Raw genomic sequence first — 13219 nt, 5'->3', positions numbered from 1 at the left:
CCGCGTCGTGGCTATGATCAGGTCCCTGCGAGGCAAATTGGCAAAGCCGCTGAACTCTGGAACGAGGTTTATACTGTCAGGACCTTCAGTGCAGGAGAAGTTGAAACGCTGCAGCAGAGACACCATGAAGATAAAAAGCTCCATACGAGCAAGAGACTCCCCAACACAGGCTCTCTTTCCTGTGAAGAGACACAATCACACACAAACCTCTGAGGTGAGAAAAACAATCACTTTTGATGGAAAAGGGGAAATGAGTCATACTGTACATGATAAGCCATGGACAAACCTCACAAACAAATAGAACACTTTACCTGCAGAAAATGGCAGGAATGCAGGATTTTTGCTAAAGTTGCCATTCTGGTCCAAGAAGTGCTTGGGGTTGAAGGACCAGGGCGTTTCCCATTGCTTTTCTTCTTTTAGCACAGAGTGCAACAAGGGAATAATAATAGTGTCCTAAGAGACATTAAAACATGTTAGTGTAATTGTGCACTTGCTTCTCCAATTAAAATGACACATTTGAACTGAGAATACCTTGGGGATCGTGTAACCCCTGAAAGAGACGTCCTGGAGTGCGTAGTGAGGGAGGCTTAAGGGGACAATGTCCAGAAAACGCTGCACCTCATGAATGACTGCATCTGTGAAGGGGAGGGACTTCCTGTCCTCCATGTTGGGACCACGATTTTGTCCAATCACAGTGTCGATCTCCTGCTGCATTTTCTCTGTGAAGTAAAAAGTATTTCCACTCTACATTGAATACTGCACAAACAGGGTTTCTAGGTTATTCTCCCAACGTAAACTATGTGTCTTCAGATACACTGCTGCAGAAAATATGGACCGGCTCGGTAAGAGGAACGAACGTTTTAAGAATCTTGAAGTAAACCAGGTGGAGAACCAGAGCTCATTGGGAAGAAAAAGGGCAGTCTGTGCTTACCTTGAATGCTGGGGTATTTGATCAGCACGCTGAGGGCATATCTGATGGTGGAGCTGGTGGTTTCTGTCCCTGCCAGGAATAGATTAAGCACTGTGGCGACCAAGTTTTCAAACTGGAACTCACTTGTAGGTATGTCCTTTTCCTGAGAAGACAAAGCAGCAATAGATTCACGATGAAGCCATAATTTAAATTGTTGAATACAGTTTATTCCTCAGGTGACCAAAGTCAATTAAGGCTGTTTAAATTACATCCTTCAAGCAATTGTGAAGCAACAGGCTACAAAAAAAAAAAGTTTGCATGAATTTTCTCTCACCTGATTCATTCGGATGAGAAAGCAGTCGATGAAGTCTCTTGGGGAGCTGGGATCCAGTGTCTCTTTGTGCTCTTGGATCTTCGTTTTGACAAACCCTCTCAACTCCTCAATCTGAGCAAAAACCTTGTGCTGCTGGCCGGGCAGATGCTCCATGAGCCAGGGGAAGACGTTATACATCTGTGGGAGGGCAACACACAGACATAATGCGACTTTGTTTCTCAGAGAATTACCATGTGAAAATCTGTTCAGGATGAATGACACAACATTTAAAAAACCAAACAGACCAAAAGAAACATGAATCTGTATTTCTTGTTTCATTGAGAGGGCCAGCAGGCCAAAACCCTAGACTTTTAAAATTCATTACCTGACCCTTAGGGCTGCTGTTAAACCTTAAAACATCAGCTATGATGCTGAGCAGGTTCAAGAACTGCTTGTCATCATAATCGAAGCGTTCACCGAACACCAGAGCACAGATCACATTGGATACGGTGCAGCTCAGCAAGAACGTGGGGTCAAATGGTTTGGCTGAAATAGAAGTAAAAAAAACAACAACAAAAAACACAGTACACAGTTAAAGATGCAAATTAGAAAAAAATAATGTCTTTCAGAAAAAAGAAAGCTGCACCGAGAACATGATTTTATCTGATATGCAAATATGTAAACAATCTGTTATCAGTTGTAAAGCAATTTACAGTGACCTGTAGAAACAAGCATCTTAAAACATAATTGCTCATTTCAAGTTTTATCTGATAAAGGGCTGCACAAAGTAACCTTGACTTGTTAGATTTTGTTTGATTCTCTTTCACATCAGCCGTGTGGTAATCAGTGCTCTTACAGCAGCAAGTGAAAACTCACCTTTAAATGTATCTATCCGGGCTCTCAGGTGGGTGCTCTCCTCCTGGATCCACTCTTCCATCCCCTTGCGTCCCATCCCAAAGTCTCTTAAGGTTGTCAGGGTGAAGCGTCGCAGCTGGCGCCAACGCTCCCCATTACTGATTCCCAAACCTGAGCAAAGGACAAACATGAGCTTTTAGAACAAAAGGGGGCCATGCAGGAGAAGCAGTGAAGATTCAGACATGCTTTGAAAACAATGAACCGTCATATATCCCTATAACAGAGATGACCGATTGGACGTTGTACCGTAGCCTTTGGTCGCTTTCATCAGAAATGGCAGTGGACCTCTGCCTGTGAAGTCATCCGCCTGGTCCACCAGAGCCTCTTTCACTGCATCGTATCCGACCAGAACAATCGTCCGCTGCCAGCCCAGGTAAAATGTCATCACAGGTCCATAGGTCTCACTGAACTAGAAAAAAAAAAGAATATTTTGTGCAAAAGTCAACATGCAAATGGAAAAAGCTGCACTTTCTTATTGTTCTAAGAATACAAGACTCATTTTAAAAACTTGTATCACTTTAAATTATTCAACATAAATGTGTTCCCAAACTTACCTTGAAAAAGCTTTTAAAAGGTGCATCTTTTTGCAGCTGTGGCAAATTTCCTATGACAGGCAGAGCAGTGGGTCCAGGAGGCAGTTTATAATTACTTTTGTTTTTGACCCTGAACAGCCACAGCAGAGCTACGATTAGCCCCGCCAAGATCACTGTTGCAGAAAAGTCCATAATGCTCCTCGTCTAACTTGTTCTCCTAAACTCTTCCCTGCGGTCAACAGATCTCTTTTTATGTGCTCACTTCCACCCTTTGGTTGGAGCTTATATCAGAATATTTGTGTTTATAATTAACCAGGTGTTTGCATGAGTGCTGCATTAGGCCACAGGTGAACCATGTGACTCACCTGCTGTGCACCCGAGTGCACCTTAACCTGATTTTTGCTTTTCATTGACTGCACTTCACTCTGTGATCTGTTTGAACAACAACTCAGTAAATCTAGTCTTGTAAGTCAAGTGTCAGCATGTTAAACGGTTATGTAACATATTTGTTTAACGGTTGGTGCTGTCAGGAATAGACAAGGAATTAAGAGTGTGCCTGAAGAGAGAGAGAGTCAAATGTACTTAGCAATAACACAAAGACTTTAAATGAATTTTTCATATATTCTCAGTCTTGTTTACTCATACTCATTACTATTTTGCAAGAGAGGAGACAACTTTTTTCAAATCCCAGCATTGTCTTTGAAAATGCATTTAATAAAATAAATGCAAATATAAAGTCACAACATTATCTTTAAAAAAAAAACCTCCAAATAGAGTTAAAACGGCATTATTCAAGTCAATGTTGTGCTTCAGTAGCGCAAGACAATCAAAGACATTAGTGTCTATTTGAAACTGAGAACAGGTCAAAATGCATCTTTGAGGGCACCGTTTGGCCTGGTTGGCAATTGTGCCAATATTGAGCAACAGAGGCTTTGAGGTGTTGCATAGAATTCAATATGACTGCAATTTTTGTTGTTATAATAAGAATCAGAAAAGATAATTAAAGCATACAGATTCTTACACAAAGGCTTTTTTTCTGTGTGAAAAATGTGACAGCATGAGCCCTGTGTCCATTGAGACATCTGCAGTTGTTGCATCAGGGTTTGCTTTGTGTCAGTGATTTGTAGCAGGTGCTGGATGTTGAATCCGAACACATGTAGCCCACTCTGGTAAAAAAAAAAAACAACAGAGAGCACACTCAGCTCCTGCACATCTACATAAGCTGTAAACCCAGGAGATCATTTTTGCTGTGCGACAAAAATCTGCAATAAGCACACACAGCCGTGCAGCTCTGAAAACCTGCCTCTTCCGCAACTCTCATTCATCATCAGCTCTCAAAAACATTGGCCTGCTGTCAAAATTGACTCTCAATAAATATAGCCAACAAACAGCAGATGCAGAGAAAGAAGCACAGTCATTGTGACAGCAGGATTTATTTAGAGTACATCTTTCGCTGATGGGAAAAGTGGGTGATTTCTGAAACTCAGAAGGAGAGGAAAACAAAATGACAAGTGGAGAAAAATATTTACAGAGGCTACATTTAAAAAAAGTATAAAATGAAACACAACTGTTGAACTTCTGACTCTAAAATGTCCTTGTAAATATCCATGCTATTGTCTTGAATCATTATTCTGTGTTTGTTTCATCCTGTGGCATGGAAAGAGTGATTCAACATAGACAGACAGTGTTCATGAATGATTTACCTGAGGAGCATGGGCATAAAGCCAGGAAGAACACATTCATTAATTTATAAATTAGACGTATATAACCCAATGATTAATTTACAACAATGTCCTTTAAAAGGATGACCAACACAGGGATTTTTAGATGAGAATAAAATGTCTTTCAAAATATCTTCTCTCTGTCTAACTCAAACTAAACTAAAAAGCAAATCCTCCACAATCAAACGCATCAAAGTCAGAGTCCCCTTCAAAGTCGAAGCTGTTGAAGTGTGGAGAGTCGACGTCCTGGCTGCAGGCGTGGTAGGAGCCTCCAGTGGAAAGCTCAGAGAAGCTCCCTGAGCCGTTGGCGATCTCGGGGGCTCTGGTGGCTACGGGGGAGGAGGGGGAGCAGGAGCTGAGGTAGCCCATAGCAGAGGAGGCCGCTGCTCCTCCCATCAGCAGGCACACCGCCCTCACCGCCCGGGCATCGCTGCTGTTGCCATGGCGAAGACAATCTGACACGCGATGAGGTGGGGGCACAGAACCACGTAGAGACCGTCGTGTTACACCAGCTGTAAAGTCATTAGAATAAATAAGTTATTTGGTTGATTGTTTTCATTACATAAAGAAGCTTCACAAGAACACTTCCTGAACCTACAATTCTACAATTCTACAATTCTTAGCAGTAATCATACATCAGAGAGTAAGAACAACACAAGCAAGGATCTAGATAAAAAGGGAACAATGTCAGTAAGAGCAAACGATCAGCTTTGAGTCTGATTGGACACACAGGTGTTGACAGGAAGTGACCAGAGGCAAAGCACAACATTGAGGGCAGTTCTTGAGAGCTCTAATCAGTATAGAAACCATCTTATAAGTCGTCGTTATCAAACAAAAACCATCGTCATTACCATCATCATCATCAATAATATGGAGACCATCATCATTAAGTTAGTAGGTATTCATGAAAGAGCTGGGTCTTTAGCTTTTTCTTAAAGGTGCAGAGGGACTCTGCAGATCAAATGGAGTTTGGAAGTTCATTCCACCACCGGGGGGCGACAGAGGAGAAGAGTCTAGTCAGAGACTTAGGACCCTGTTGTGAAGGTTGGATCAGACGCCTTTCATTGGCAGAGCGTAACCTCTCAAACAGTTTGTGATTTCAAAGGGTTGCTATCAACAGGAGCAGACCAAAAAGTCTCTACATGCTGCATCTTATCAGAGCAATGAAACGCAAAGGCTTCTAGCGTACAGAAGCTTGTTCCAACATCTAATCCAAATGGCTTCTAGTTCAAACTTAAACACAAACATGTGACATGACATCATTTCATAGCCAACACGTTCCATTCAAACGTTATGTGAACTACTGTCTTGTTTACTAAATACATACACAAATCCAGATTCAGCTTGTCAACATATGTGGCATCTCACTAACACCTTTCCCAACCTTTTTTACTTGTAACCCTTGGTTACTTGTATAGAAAAGCCCCCCCCACACACACACACACTTAAAAGGGATCCATTGCTGTCAAAAATTATCATAAATTTTAACATTATTTGTTTTCATTATATAATCTTTACCATTAATAAATGCACCTTATAACTTATCATTTAGTTTGCCTACTTGCACATAGCTCTGTATATATATATATTTATTTCTTGTTTACTGCACATAGTTCTGTTTACATCTGTTTACATCTCCGATCACTGTCCACTTATACCTACTCTTTTTATAGTTTGTATTTTAAGTTAAGTTTAAGCTTTAAGTTCTATTTAAATTGACACTTTATATTTAGGCTAAAATGTTTCGTCTACCTTCACTGTTGTTAATTTACTGCTCTGTGTGCCTTTGAATTGACCCCCAGGGACAAATAAAGCTTTTTGAATTGAATTGAATTGTCTCTTTTCTGGTAAAAAACAAAAAATGGTTTTACATCCCAACAGAATTGGCCTACACACTTACCAAAAGTCACATTTATAAACTTTCCAGTCAGTGTGTTATTATTCGTTTAAGTTAACATGTGAAAATCTAAATTTGCCTCTGCAAAACAGATTTGACAGGCCCAACCTGATTCAGTTCAGATGGAAGTTTTTCAGTGTATCTGGATGTGTATGGGATAATGTTACACCAAACTATATCTTCATAAAGGGGGAATATGTTCAGTATACATCTCAGCATGTTTTAACAACCTGCTAAACAACTGAGCTAACAATCTGAGGTATCTTAGTTCTTTGTCATTTTAAGCCTCTTGTTGCTCATTGTTTTGTCCGTTCAAGTCACACGTCAATCCTTTGAATCCAGCTCTAAACAACAGTTGGTTACAAGTAAGAAGAGAGGCATGCGAGGAATCATCATTTGTCTTTCATATATCTATCACGGGAGGTGGTGAAACTAGAAATACATCAGCTTTGACATGTGAGATACCAACTAGTGTACCTGATAATGAACCTTGGTGTTGACCTCTCTCTCTGAAGGATCCTCCTCGCTCAGTGACTCGAGACAAAGGAGGGGTGCCCTCACTGACCCTGGGGGACCCGGGATCTTTATCACTGGAGGAATCAGGCAAGGGGTCTCTGTCGGTGATGCAGGGAGTGATGCTGCGCTGTCTCTGAAGGGTCAGGGGTGACATGACACCCTAAACAATGAGACACACAGGGGGTCATTATGAGAGGGATAAAGTGTGTACAGCAACAAAGGAGCCTCACACAAAAAACCCCTTTATCTTTCAAATGTACCTCTGGAAACAGAGGGGGAAAGTTACTGAAAAAAAGAGGACAATAAATCAAGGTTCAATGAGGCAACCACAGGACCAAACTGAAGTCAAAACTGCTGACTCACCTCTCTCACTTTCCTGATCAAATTCAGCCACAGACTGTGAAAAGATAAAATGACAATTCACTATGTTTGAATCTGAGCCAGGCTTCTCTTTTAATGTGAGAAAGTTCAGACTGCACCATTCTGATAACCGCCTGCAGTAAACATGTCTAACTGTTAGTGGGACAAAGGAAACTTGGGCTGCAGCATGTTTTTGTGTATCAATAAGCCATCGTGTGTGCAGGTCTTATCTGAGTGGGGCAAAGGATAGTTGAACTATGTAGGTGTGTTCCACTGTATGTGTGTTTGTGTTTATCTGAGAGAGAGAGAGAGAGAGAGAGAGAGAGAGTGACACCCACTTGCAGTCCTCTGGGTTGTCAGTGAGAAGCAGCAGGAACTTGTTCTGCTGTAGGATGAGAGCGAAGCAGCAGTCCCTCCTGCCCCCTGGAGGCAGTTTGGGCAGGTCGAGGATTTCCCGTCCCTCTGCGATGGTCTCACAGTTGTTATGTAGAGCTATCACCTGGTCTGGGGGGGACTCTGCATCCCGACAAACCAACAGGGAACCCTCCATGGTCAGGACAAGGTACTTCTCCTTCCACTGCTTGAACATGAAGCCCCCTGCCAGAAAAAAAACAATTCTTACTAACATTTTTTTCTCATTTACTCTCAGCAGTTTCTGTCATGCATTTTTGTTTGGATTAAAGTAAAGACATTGCTTTGTTGAGCTATGTGTTCTGTAATTATCTTGTTTGATTGATTCTATTGTCCTCCTCTGCTCACTAGTTGAACCAGAAAAGTGCTGAAGCCTGATACTTTGAATTCTGTACTTCTTGCTGAATCCTTGAATTGAAAGTTGATTAAATTTTTTTTAGGCTGTGCTTTTAAGCGGACCATTTTAGAGGTGCTCTTAATTCAGTCCAAATTGTTATAACAGGGTCAGTATGAGGATAAAACAGTGACATACCGTTCAATAAATAACCAAAAGTTACCAAAGAGTAATCACTTCTCTGTCAACACCAACAGCTGGATGATTTCACAGATGTATCTTTGTAAGGTATAGCATTTGTGTTTGCTGTGATTATGCAAGAAGAAATCTTTTCCAGAAAATAATCTGTGCAGAAAAAAAACAATGTTTCATTTTAAATGTCATTGACTTATCCCATTACCCTCACGAGGGACATCATTTCTATTTCAGATTAGTGCTGCTCTTAATCTGTATGAAAAAAAAAATGACACAAAGCAAGGAAAGGCAAAAAAGAAAATGCAATTATCTGGGGCCTGAATTCTGAAATTACTGGAGAAATGTCAACTAAGGCAACAGGGCTCAGAGTGGAATAATAATAATAATACAAATATCCTTGTTAATCGCAATCCACCCTTCAGTATTCCTCTGTGTAAAAAAATGTTTGTGACAATCTATCATCCTGAGGACAAAATAAGGAAAAGCCTCTGGTTTTTGGAACATACTGTGAGTTTTTAGGGACAGGACACACATTATGTGTCCCAGACAGCCGTCCATTGTGTAATGATGATATTATAGAGAGCACACTGTTGATGGATGGGGAAGATCTGCTCTAGTTCGCTATACAGAGGATTAAGGATGAACAGGTGGATTTTACCAAACACAGATATTTGGATATATAGATGGAGGTATATGTGGTGAGATTTAAAATGATAAAACATTACTGTTGAGGTTTGCAGCAACCGTGAGTCCAAACTGCTGACAATGCTAAACGTACAGTAAAGCTGATTCTCTTGTCTCTTGAGTCGTCATGACGCCATTATCAAATAAAAATTGGGAAAGATATGAAACAGATGTAGCATAAAAACAAAGACAGAGAACATTGTCTGAGTCCTGAAATCCTGACTTGGCTTTGACAACGAACATCTCGTCATTCTATAAAAAAGACATCTGGGAGTGATTATATCTCACAGAGGGGACTCTCAGACTGACATCACTCATGTAAGAGCTGAAGTGTTGATCTGAGACTGCACTCCTCCTCAGTCTAAAGCCCTATAAGCTCTGAGAAAAATAAACACCTGATATATAGCTCCTTGGGGGAAAACTACTGAAAGTATAAACAGATTTATGAATGGAAAAATGTAATTTCATATCAAAGGCCCTATAGGTCCTTTAAAACTACAAATATGTTGTTCTCATTTTGGCTTTTCTTCAATGTTGTAAGAGCAGTTCTTCAAATATTCTTTTAAAAAATAACGTTTTGTTTCAAACTCGTTATATGCACCAAATGATTAACAGCAACATGCATCGGTCTCTGCATGCACAGAAACAGATTGACATTGACCTCTGATGAGTAGCACAAACATTTTATAAATAGCAACTAGAAAAAAAAGTTCATCGCCCATCACATAATGTGAAAGAAATGTGAACGCTGATGAAGGAATCACAGCAGGCCTACCATATTTCCTGAGGAAGCCTCGGTGAACGCCTGCAGTGCTCATGCCTGTGGTCATCACAGCAACAGGGACTGAAATGAGCCGCAGAGCTTTTGATGCGTAAAAATAGGGTTAGGGACAGAGAGGGAGAGAGGGAGAGAGAGAGAGAGACAATAATCCCCACTATTTAGGCCTTCATTCCTTTAAACCCGGGCTGTTTGGGAGTGGAATTGAAGTCTTCCTTTGCTCATGCAGACATAAACATCATATGAATGTAGGGCTCATGTATTCATAAGATTAGTGGATAAAATCAGGGCCTCTGCTTTCATGTCCATAAGCCTTCATTTGCAGGCCTGCACGCAACATATGGGTCAATAATAATAATAGAGCAAATCGTCATCCAACTTTTTTTTCCCCCTCTGCATTTCTATGTTCTTGGATGGCCTCCGAACCAGAGCTTGGCACACCTCCCGTTCAGGCAGATTAAAGCGGAGGGCTTAATATTCTTACAGCTGGATGGCCGTTGTTGCAGTGTTGTAGACTGGCCCATCCAAGATGTTAATCTGTCCAGACCTGGGATATGTGCCCCTCTCTCTCTGAACAACAACCTACAAGATATTATCTCTTTTTCAATGTCATGCTGGATTAAACTCCTCACATTGTGTTTGCTCATGCTTATCACAGTTAGGACAACATTATGTAACACGAGGGATCAAGAAGAGACACTATCAAAAAACAGAATCAAATAGGTACAATCCAAATAAATAGGCTGTAAGAGGTGCAGACTGAAAAAAGAAACAGAGACTATTATTATCCCCGTATTGAAGGGATAGAGATAACTCTTCTTCACCACGTCCTGCAGGAATACTTTACTTTCACATTGCTGTTATCATGGAAGTTTAAAGGTTAGATTTGCTTTAGAAACTGGGGTCAAAATTGCTTGAGGACTTTGCAGAAAGCTTGAAAGTGTGTGCCAATGCAGAGCAGATACTCCATAAGGAAATTATAGGTTCAAGAAAAAAATCTCATTACACAGTGGATCAATCCTGACCTATAGTGGGGGTCTTTGATTCTGAAACACTTGCCAAGTCAACAAAACTAATTCAATCAATTTAAAAAAAATCTGAATTAATGTGCAATCATGACACAAGAAACTTTTGTATTCACATGAGACAGGGAGTTGGAGATGTTGAGCAACACATAATGATCTACCCTCATGTTGAAAAATTGTTTCATGAATGCAGTTGTTTCTGCTTTCAGACGATATTACTGACAACACTTGAGTAAGTGTATCAGAATGTACTTTTACAAGAAGTCTGCAAAAACCTCCAAATTAATGTGAAAATGTGGGATTTGTTTTTAACAAATAAATGCACGCAAAAAAGTTACACAACTATCAAGTCTTGCATCAAATCAAAGCCACCTCAGAAAGCATTTATGGATTTACAGAACTCTTTAAGTGTGAGCAAAAAGACTTGTCTAATCTAACCTATTCAACGTAAATGGACTTTGTTTTTCAGCAGTGGTAACACTTGTTTTTTTGTTGTTTAAAAGTCACTGGCGCCTGCTAAAACCTACAGAGTCCCTCCATCATGTTCCCCTTGTTAAGCTGTAGAAGCACAGACATTTTAAGAGCATCTTCCTTTTTTTTAGTTATCCGGTGTGTTTGTCTAAATTACACAAAGCCATATCAGCTTCATCTAAACTTCAGCAGATATTTTCTGGAAGAAATAACTCGTGCCCATATGAGCGCACGTTGTTTTTAAATGGATTTCAAAACCCACTAATAGTGATTAAATCTTTATGGTACCTTATCCAGCTTGATGCCCATTTATTTAACCTGCCCTCATGTTTATTTTTACAATTATAAACACTGAGAGGATGCACAATAAAGTTGAAAAACCTATTCTGGTTCTGGTTCTGAAAAGGAGATAACCTGTTTTTTAATGTACAAGAGTCTAAAGTATTCATACACATTTATATGCATTTTCCTACAATTTACAGCACAAATTAGGTGGTTATAATATAACATGACATCACATCCAAAATGTGTGTATTACTTTTATTTCTTACAAGGAGTATTTGTTTTTTTGTGCTGTTTGAGGTCTTTGCTTTTGCCACCAGCAGGAGGCAGAAGAGGCTTTTTTAAACTCGGAGAACTCCCATGTCTTTGTAGTACTTGGATGCATCAACAGGTTGAAGGAAGCAGTTTGTCTGGCTAAGAGGATGAAGAGGAATACTAGAAAGAGGTTAGCAGTTTGTTAGCATCCAGCAGTGAAGCTGGGAGAGCAGCAGGAAGGTCTTTCCCATGTCTTGCAGCCAGCAGGAACCCTGGTGTCAGGTCAACTAGCCGGTTGTTTGTTTAACAGGCAGTGGAGACTAACTATCAGCCATTGTTAAAGAACATAATAACTTGAGTCCATATGACTTGTTTTGTTGGTTTCATAACTGGAAACATGTGCTTTCAACTCTTAATCCACTTCATGTTAAAATCCTTAAGTCTTTAAGTCTTAGTGTTCGGTGAGTCAGGTTTGCTGGATTTTTTGGTGTGGCTTAAACCTAAACAGTTCTGAGAAGCTGATGCCCATCCCCCACAAAACCCAAACATTCACTCCTGCCAGGCCCATCCAGCCCCAAAACTTTGTGTTTTTGAGTAACACCCCTCTTTCTTGTACAGGACCCCCTTGGTGACCCTCTTCCCTCCCTCCCCTGCTTCTCTCTCTGTGCTTCTATCTGGGAGCAGTGAGAGCACCATTGCTCAAGCTCCCATTGAAAAGAGAGCATATACAATGGGGTCTTTCTCAGTCCCTCTCTGTCTCCATTAAAGACCCTGGGAACACAAGACTGTCCAGAGAGACACTCTTAAAGGGCCAGAGGGACCGAGGTCTTCGCAACCTGAGTCCCAGCACCTCCCTTCATTTTCATGGGAACAGGGAAAAAAAACAGGAATCTACACAGCTAATCAATTATTCATGAATAGTAGAAGTCTATGTGTGAACTCTGCAAGACTTTCTCCCAGTGATCACCAGCATCACCTCTGGCCAAACACACACAGTCACCTCAGACATGACAGTGAACAAGAACACAATAAGCCCTGCTGCACAGCTGATGGGAATCAGGGACAGCAGCATTTATTTAGGCTACAGCTGACCATGATGCTTGTCTCTGTTTGGGCTGAAACGGTAAAATGCAAACAAATTCCCAGACATGCTGATGCTGTGATCTATGTGGGGTGGATACAAACCAAGTAGTCTGAAATATTATAAATAGTATCGTGCACTTTGGGTTCGTTTCTGTTGAATTGTATTTAATTATTTTGAGTATTTTGTATTTGTTATGTTCTTGCTGTTGTTTATGTTCTTCTGTGTTTGGTTTAGTTTGTTTTTGTTTTTGTTGTTTGTCAAAGCACTTTGTAAACCTGTGTTTTTAAAAAGGTGCTATATAAATAAAGTTATTATTATTATTATTATTATTACTACTATTACTTTATCACATTTTTCTACTGCAGCCTCCATCCACAGGCTAACACCAGCACATCATTTATCTAGCTATAAACAAAAGTTAAAATATTTTGAACTTTGCAGAAAGTTAATCAAATTAAAACTTTTTAATTATGTTATGTAGGCTATAGGTCAATGTTTTAATGCATGGAGTTGGACAGTTTTTAATGTTTAACCA

General features: G+C 40.3%; 2 protein-coding genes across 2 annotated transcripts in view; both read right to left on the bottom strand.

Annotated features, from left to right (window-relative positions):
• Positions 1 to 2940, bottom strand: part of LOC109995502 (cytochrome P450 2G1) — a 3254-nt gene extending 314 nt beyond the window's left edge. The window contains exons 1-9 of the mRNA XM_020649241.3: positions 2693 to 2940; positions 2385 to 2547; positions 2100 to 2249; positions 1609 to 1769; positions 1245 to 1421; positions 932 to 1073; positions 532 to 719; positions 312 to 453; positions 1 to 179 (exon numbers count right to left, since the gene is read on the bottom strand). The exon at positions 1 to 179 is cut by the window's left edge and continues 314 nt beyond it. Coding sequence (XP_020504897.2) covers positions 1 to 179; positions 312 to 453; positions 532 to 719; positions 932 to 1073; positions 1245 to 1421; positions 1609 to 1769; positions 2100 to 2249; positions 2385 to 2547; positions 2693 to 2863 — 1473 coding nt within the window. The 5' untranslated portion in view covers positions 2864 to 2940. The remainder of the gene's footprint in view (positions 180 to 311; positions 454 to 531; positions 720 to 931; positions 1074 to 1244; positions 1422 to 1608; positions 1770 to 2099; positions 2250 to 2384; positions 2548 to 2692) is intronic.
• A 1582-nt stretch (positions 2941 to 4522) lies between these two features.
• si:ch1073-83n3.2 (uncharacterized) lies at positions 4523 to 9758 on the bottom strand. Its single transcript, XM_065960760.1, has 5 exons — positions 9565 to 9758; positions 7504 to 7762; positions 7169 to 7202; positions 6767 to 6965; positions 4523 to 4904 (listed from the first exon to the last, which is right to left on the bottom strand). The coding sequence occupies exons 1-5, from the start codon at positions 9617 to 9619 to the stop codon at positions 4552 to 4554; spliced, it is 900 nt and encodes a 299-aa protein (XP_065816832.1). The 5' UTR covers positions 9620 to 9758; the 3' UTR covers positions 4523 to 4551.
• Between the last annotated feature and the right edge of the window lie 3461 nt (positions 9759 to 13219).

This window comes from Labrus bergylta, chromosome 11 (genome assembly GCF_963930695.1).
Source record: "Labrus bergylta chromosome 11, fLabBer1.1, whole genome shotgun sequence".
NCBI lineage: Eukaryota > Metazoa > Chordata > Actinopteri > Labriformes > Labridae > Labrus > Labrus bergylta.
The sequence above is the reverse complement of the archived record's forward strand: the minus strand, read 5'-3'. Positions and strand labels throughout refer to the sequence as shown.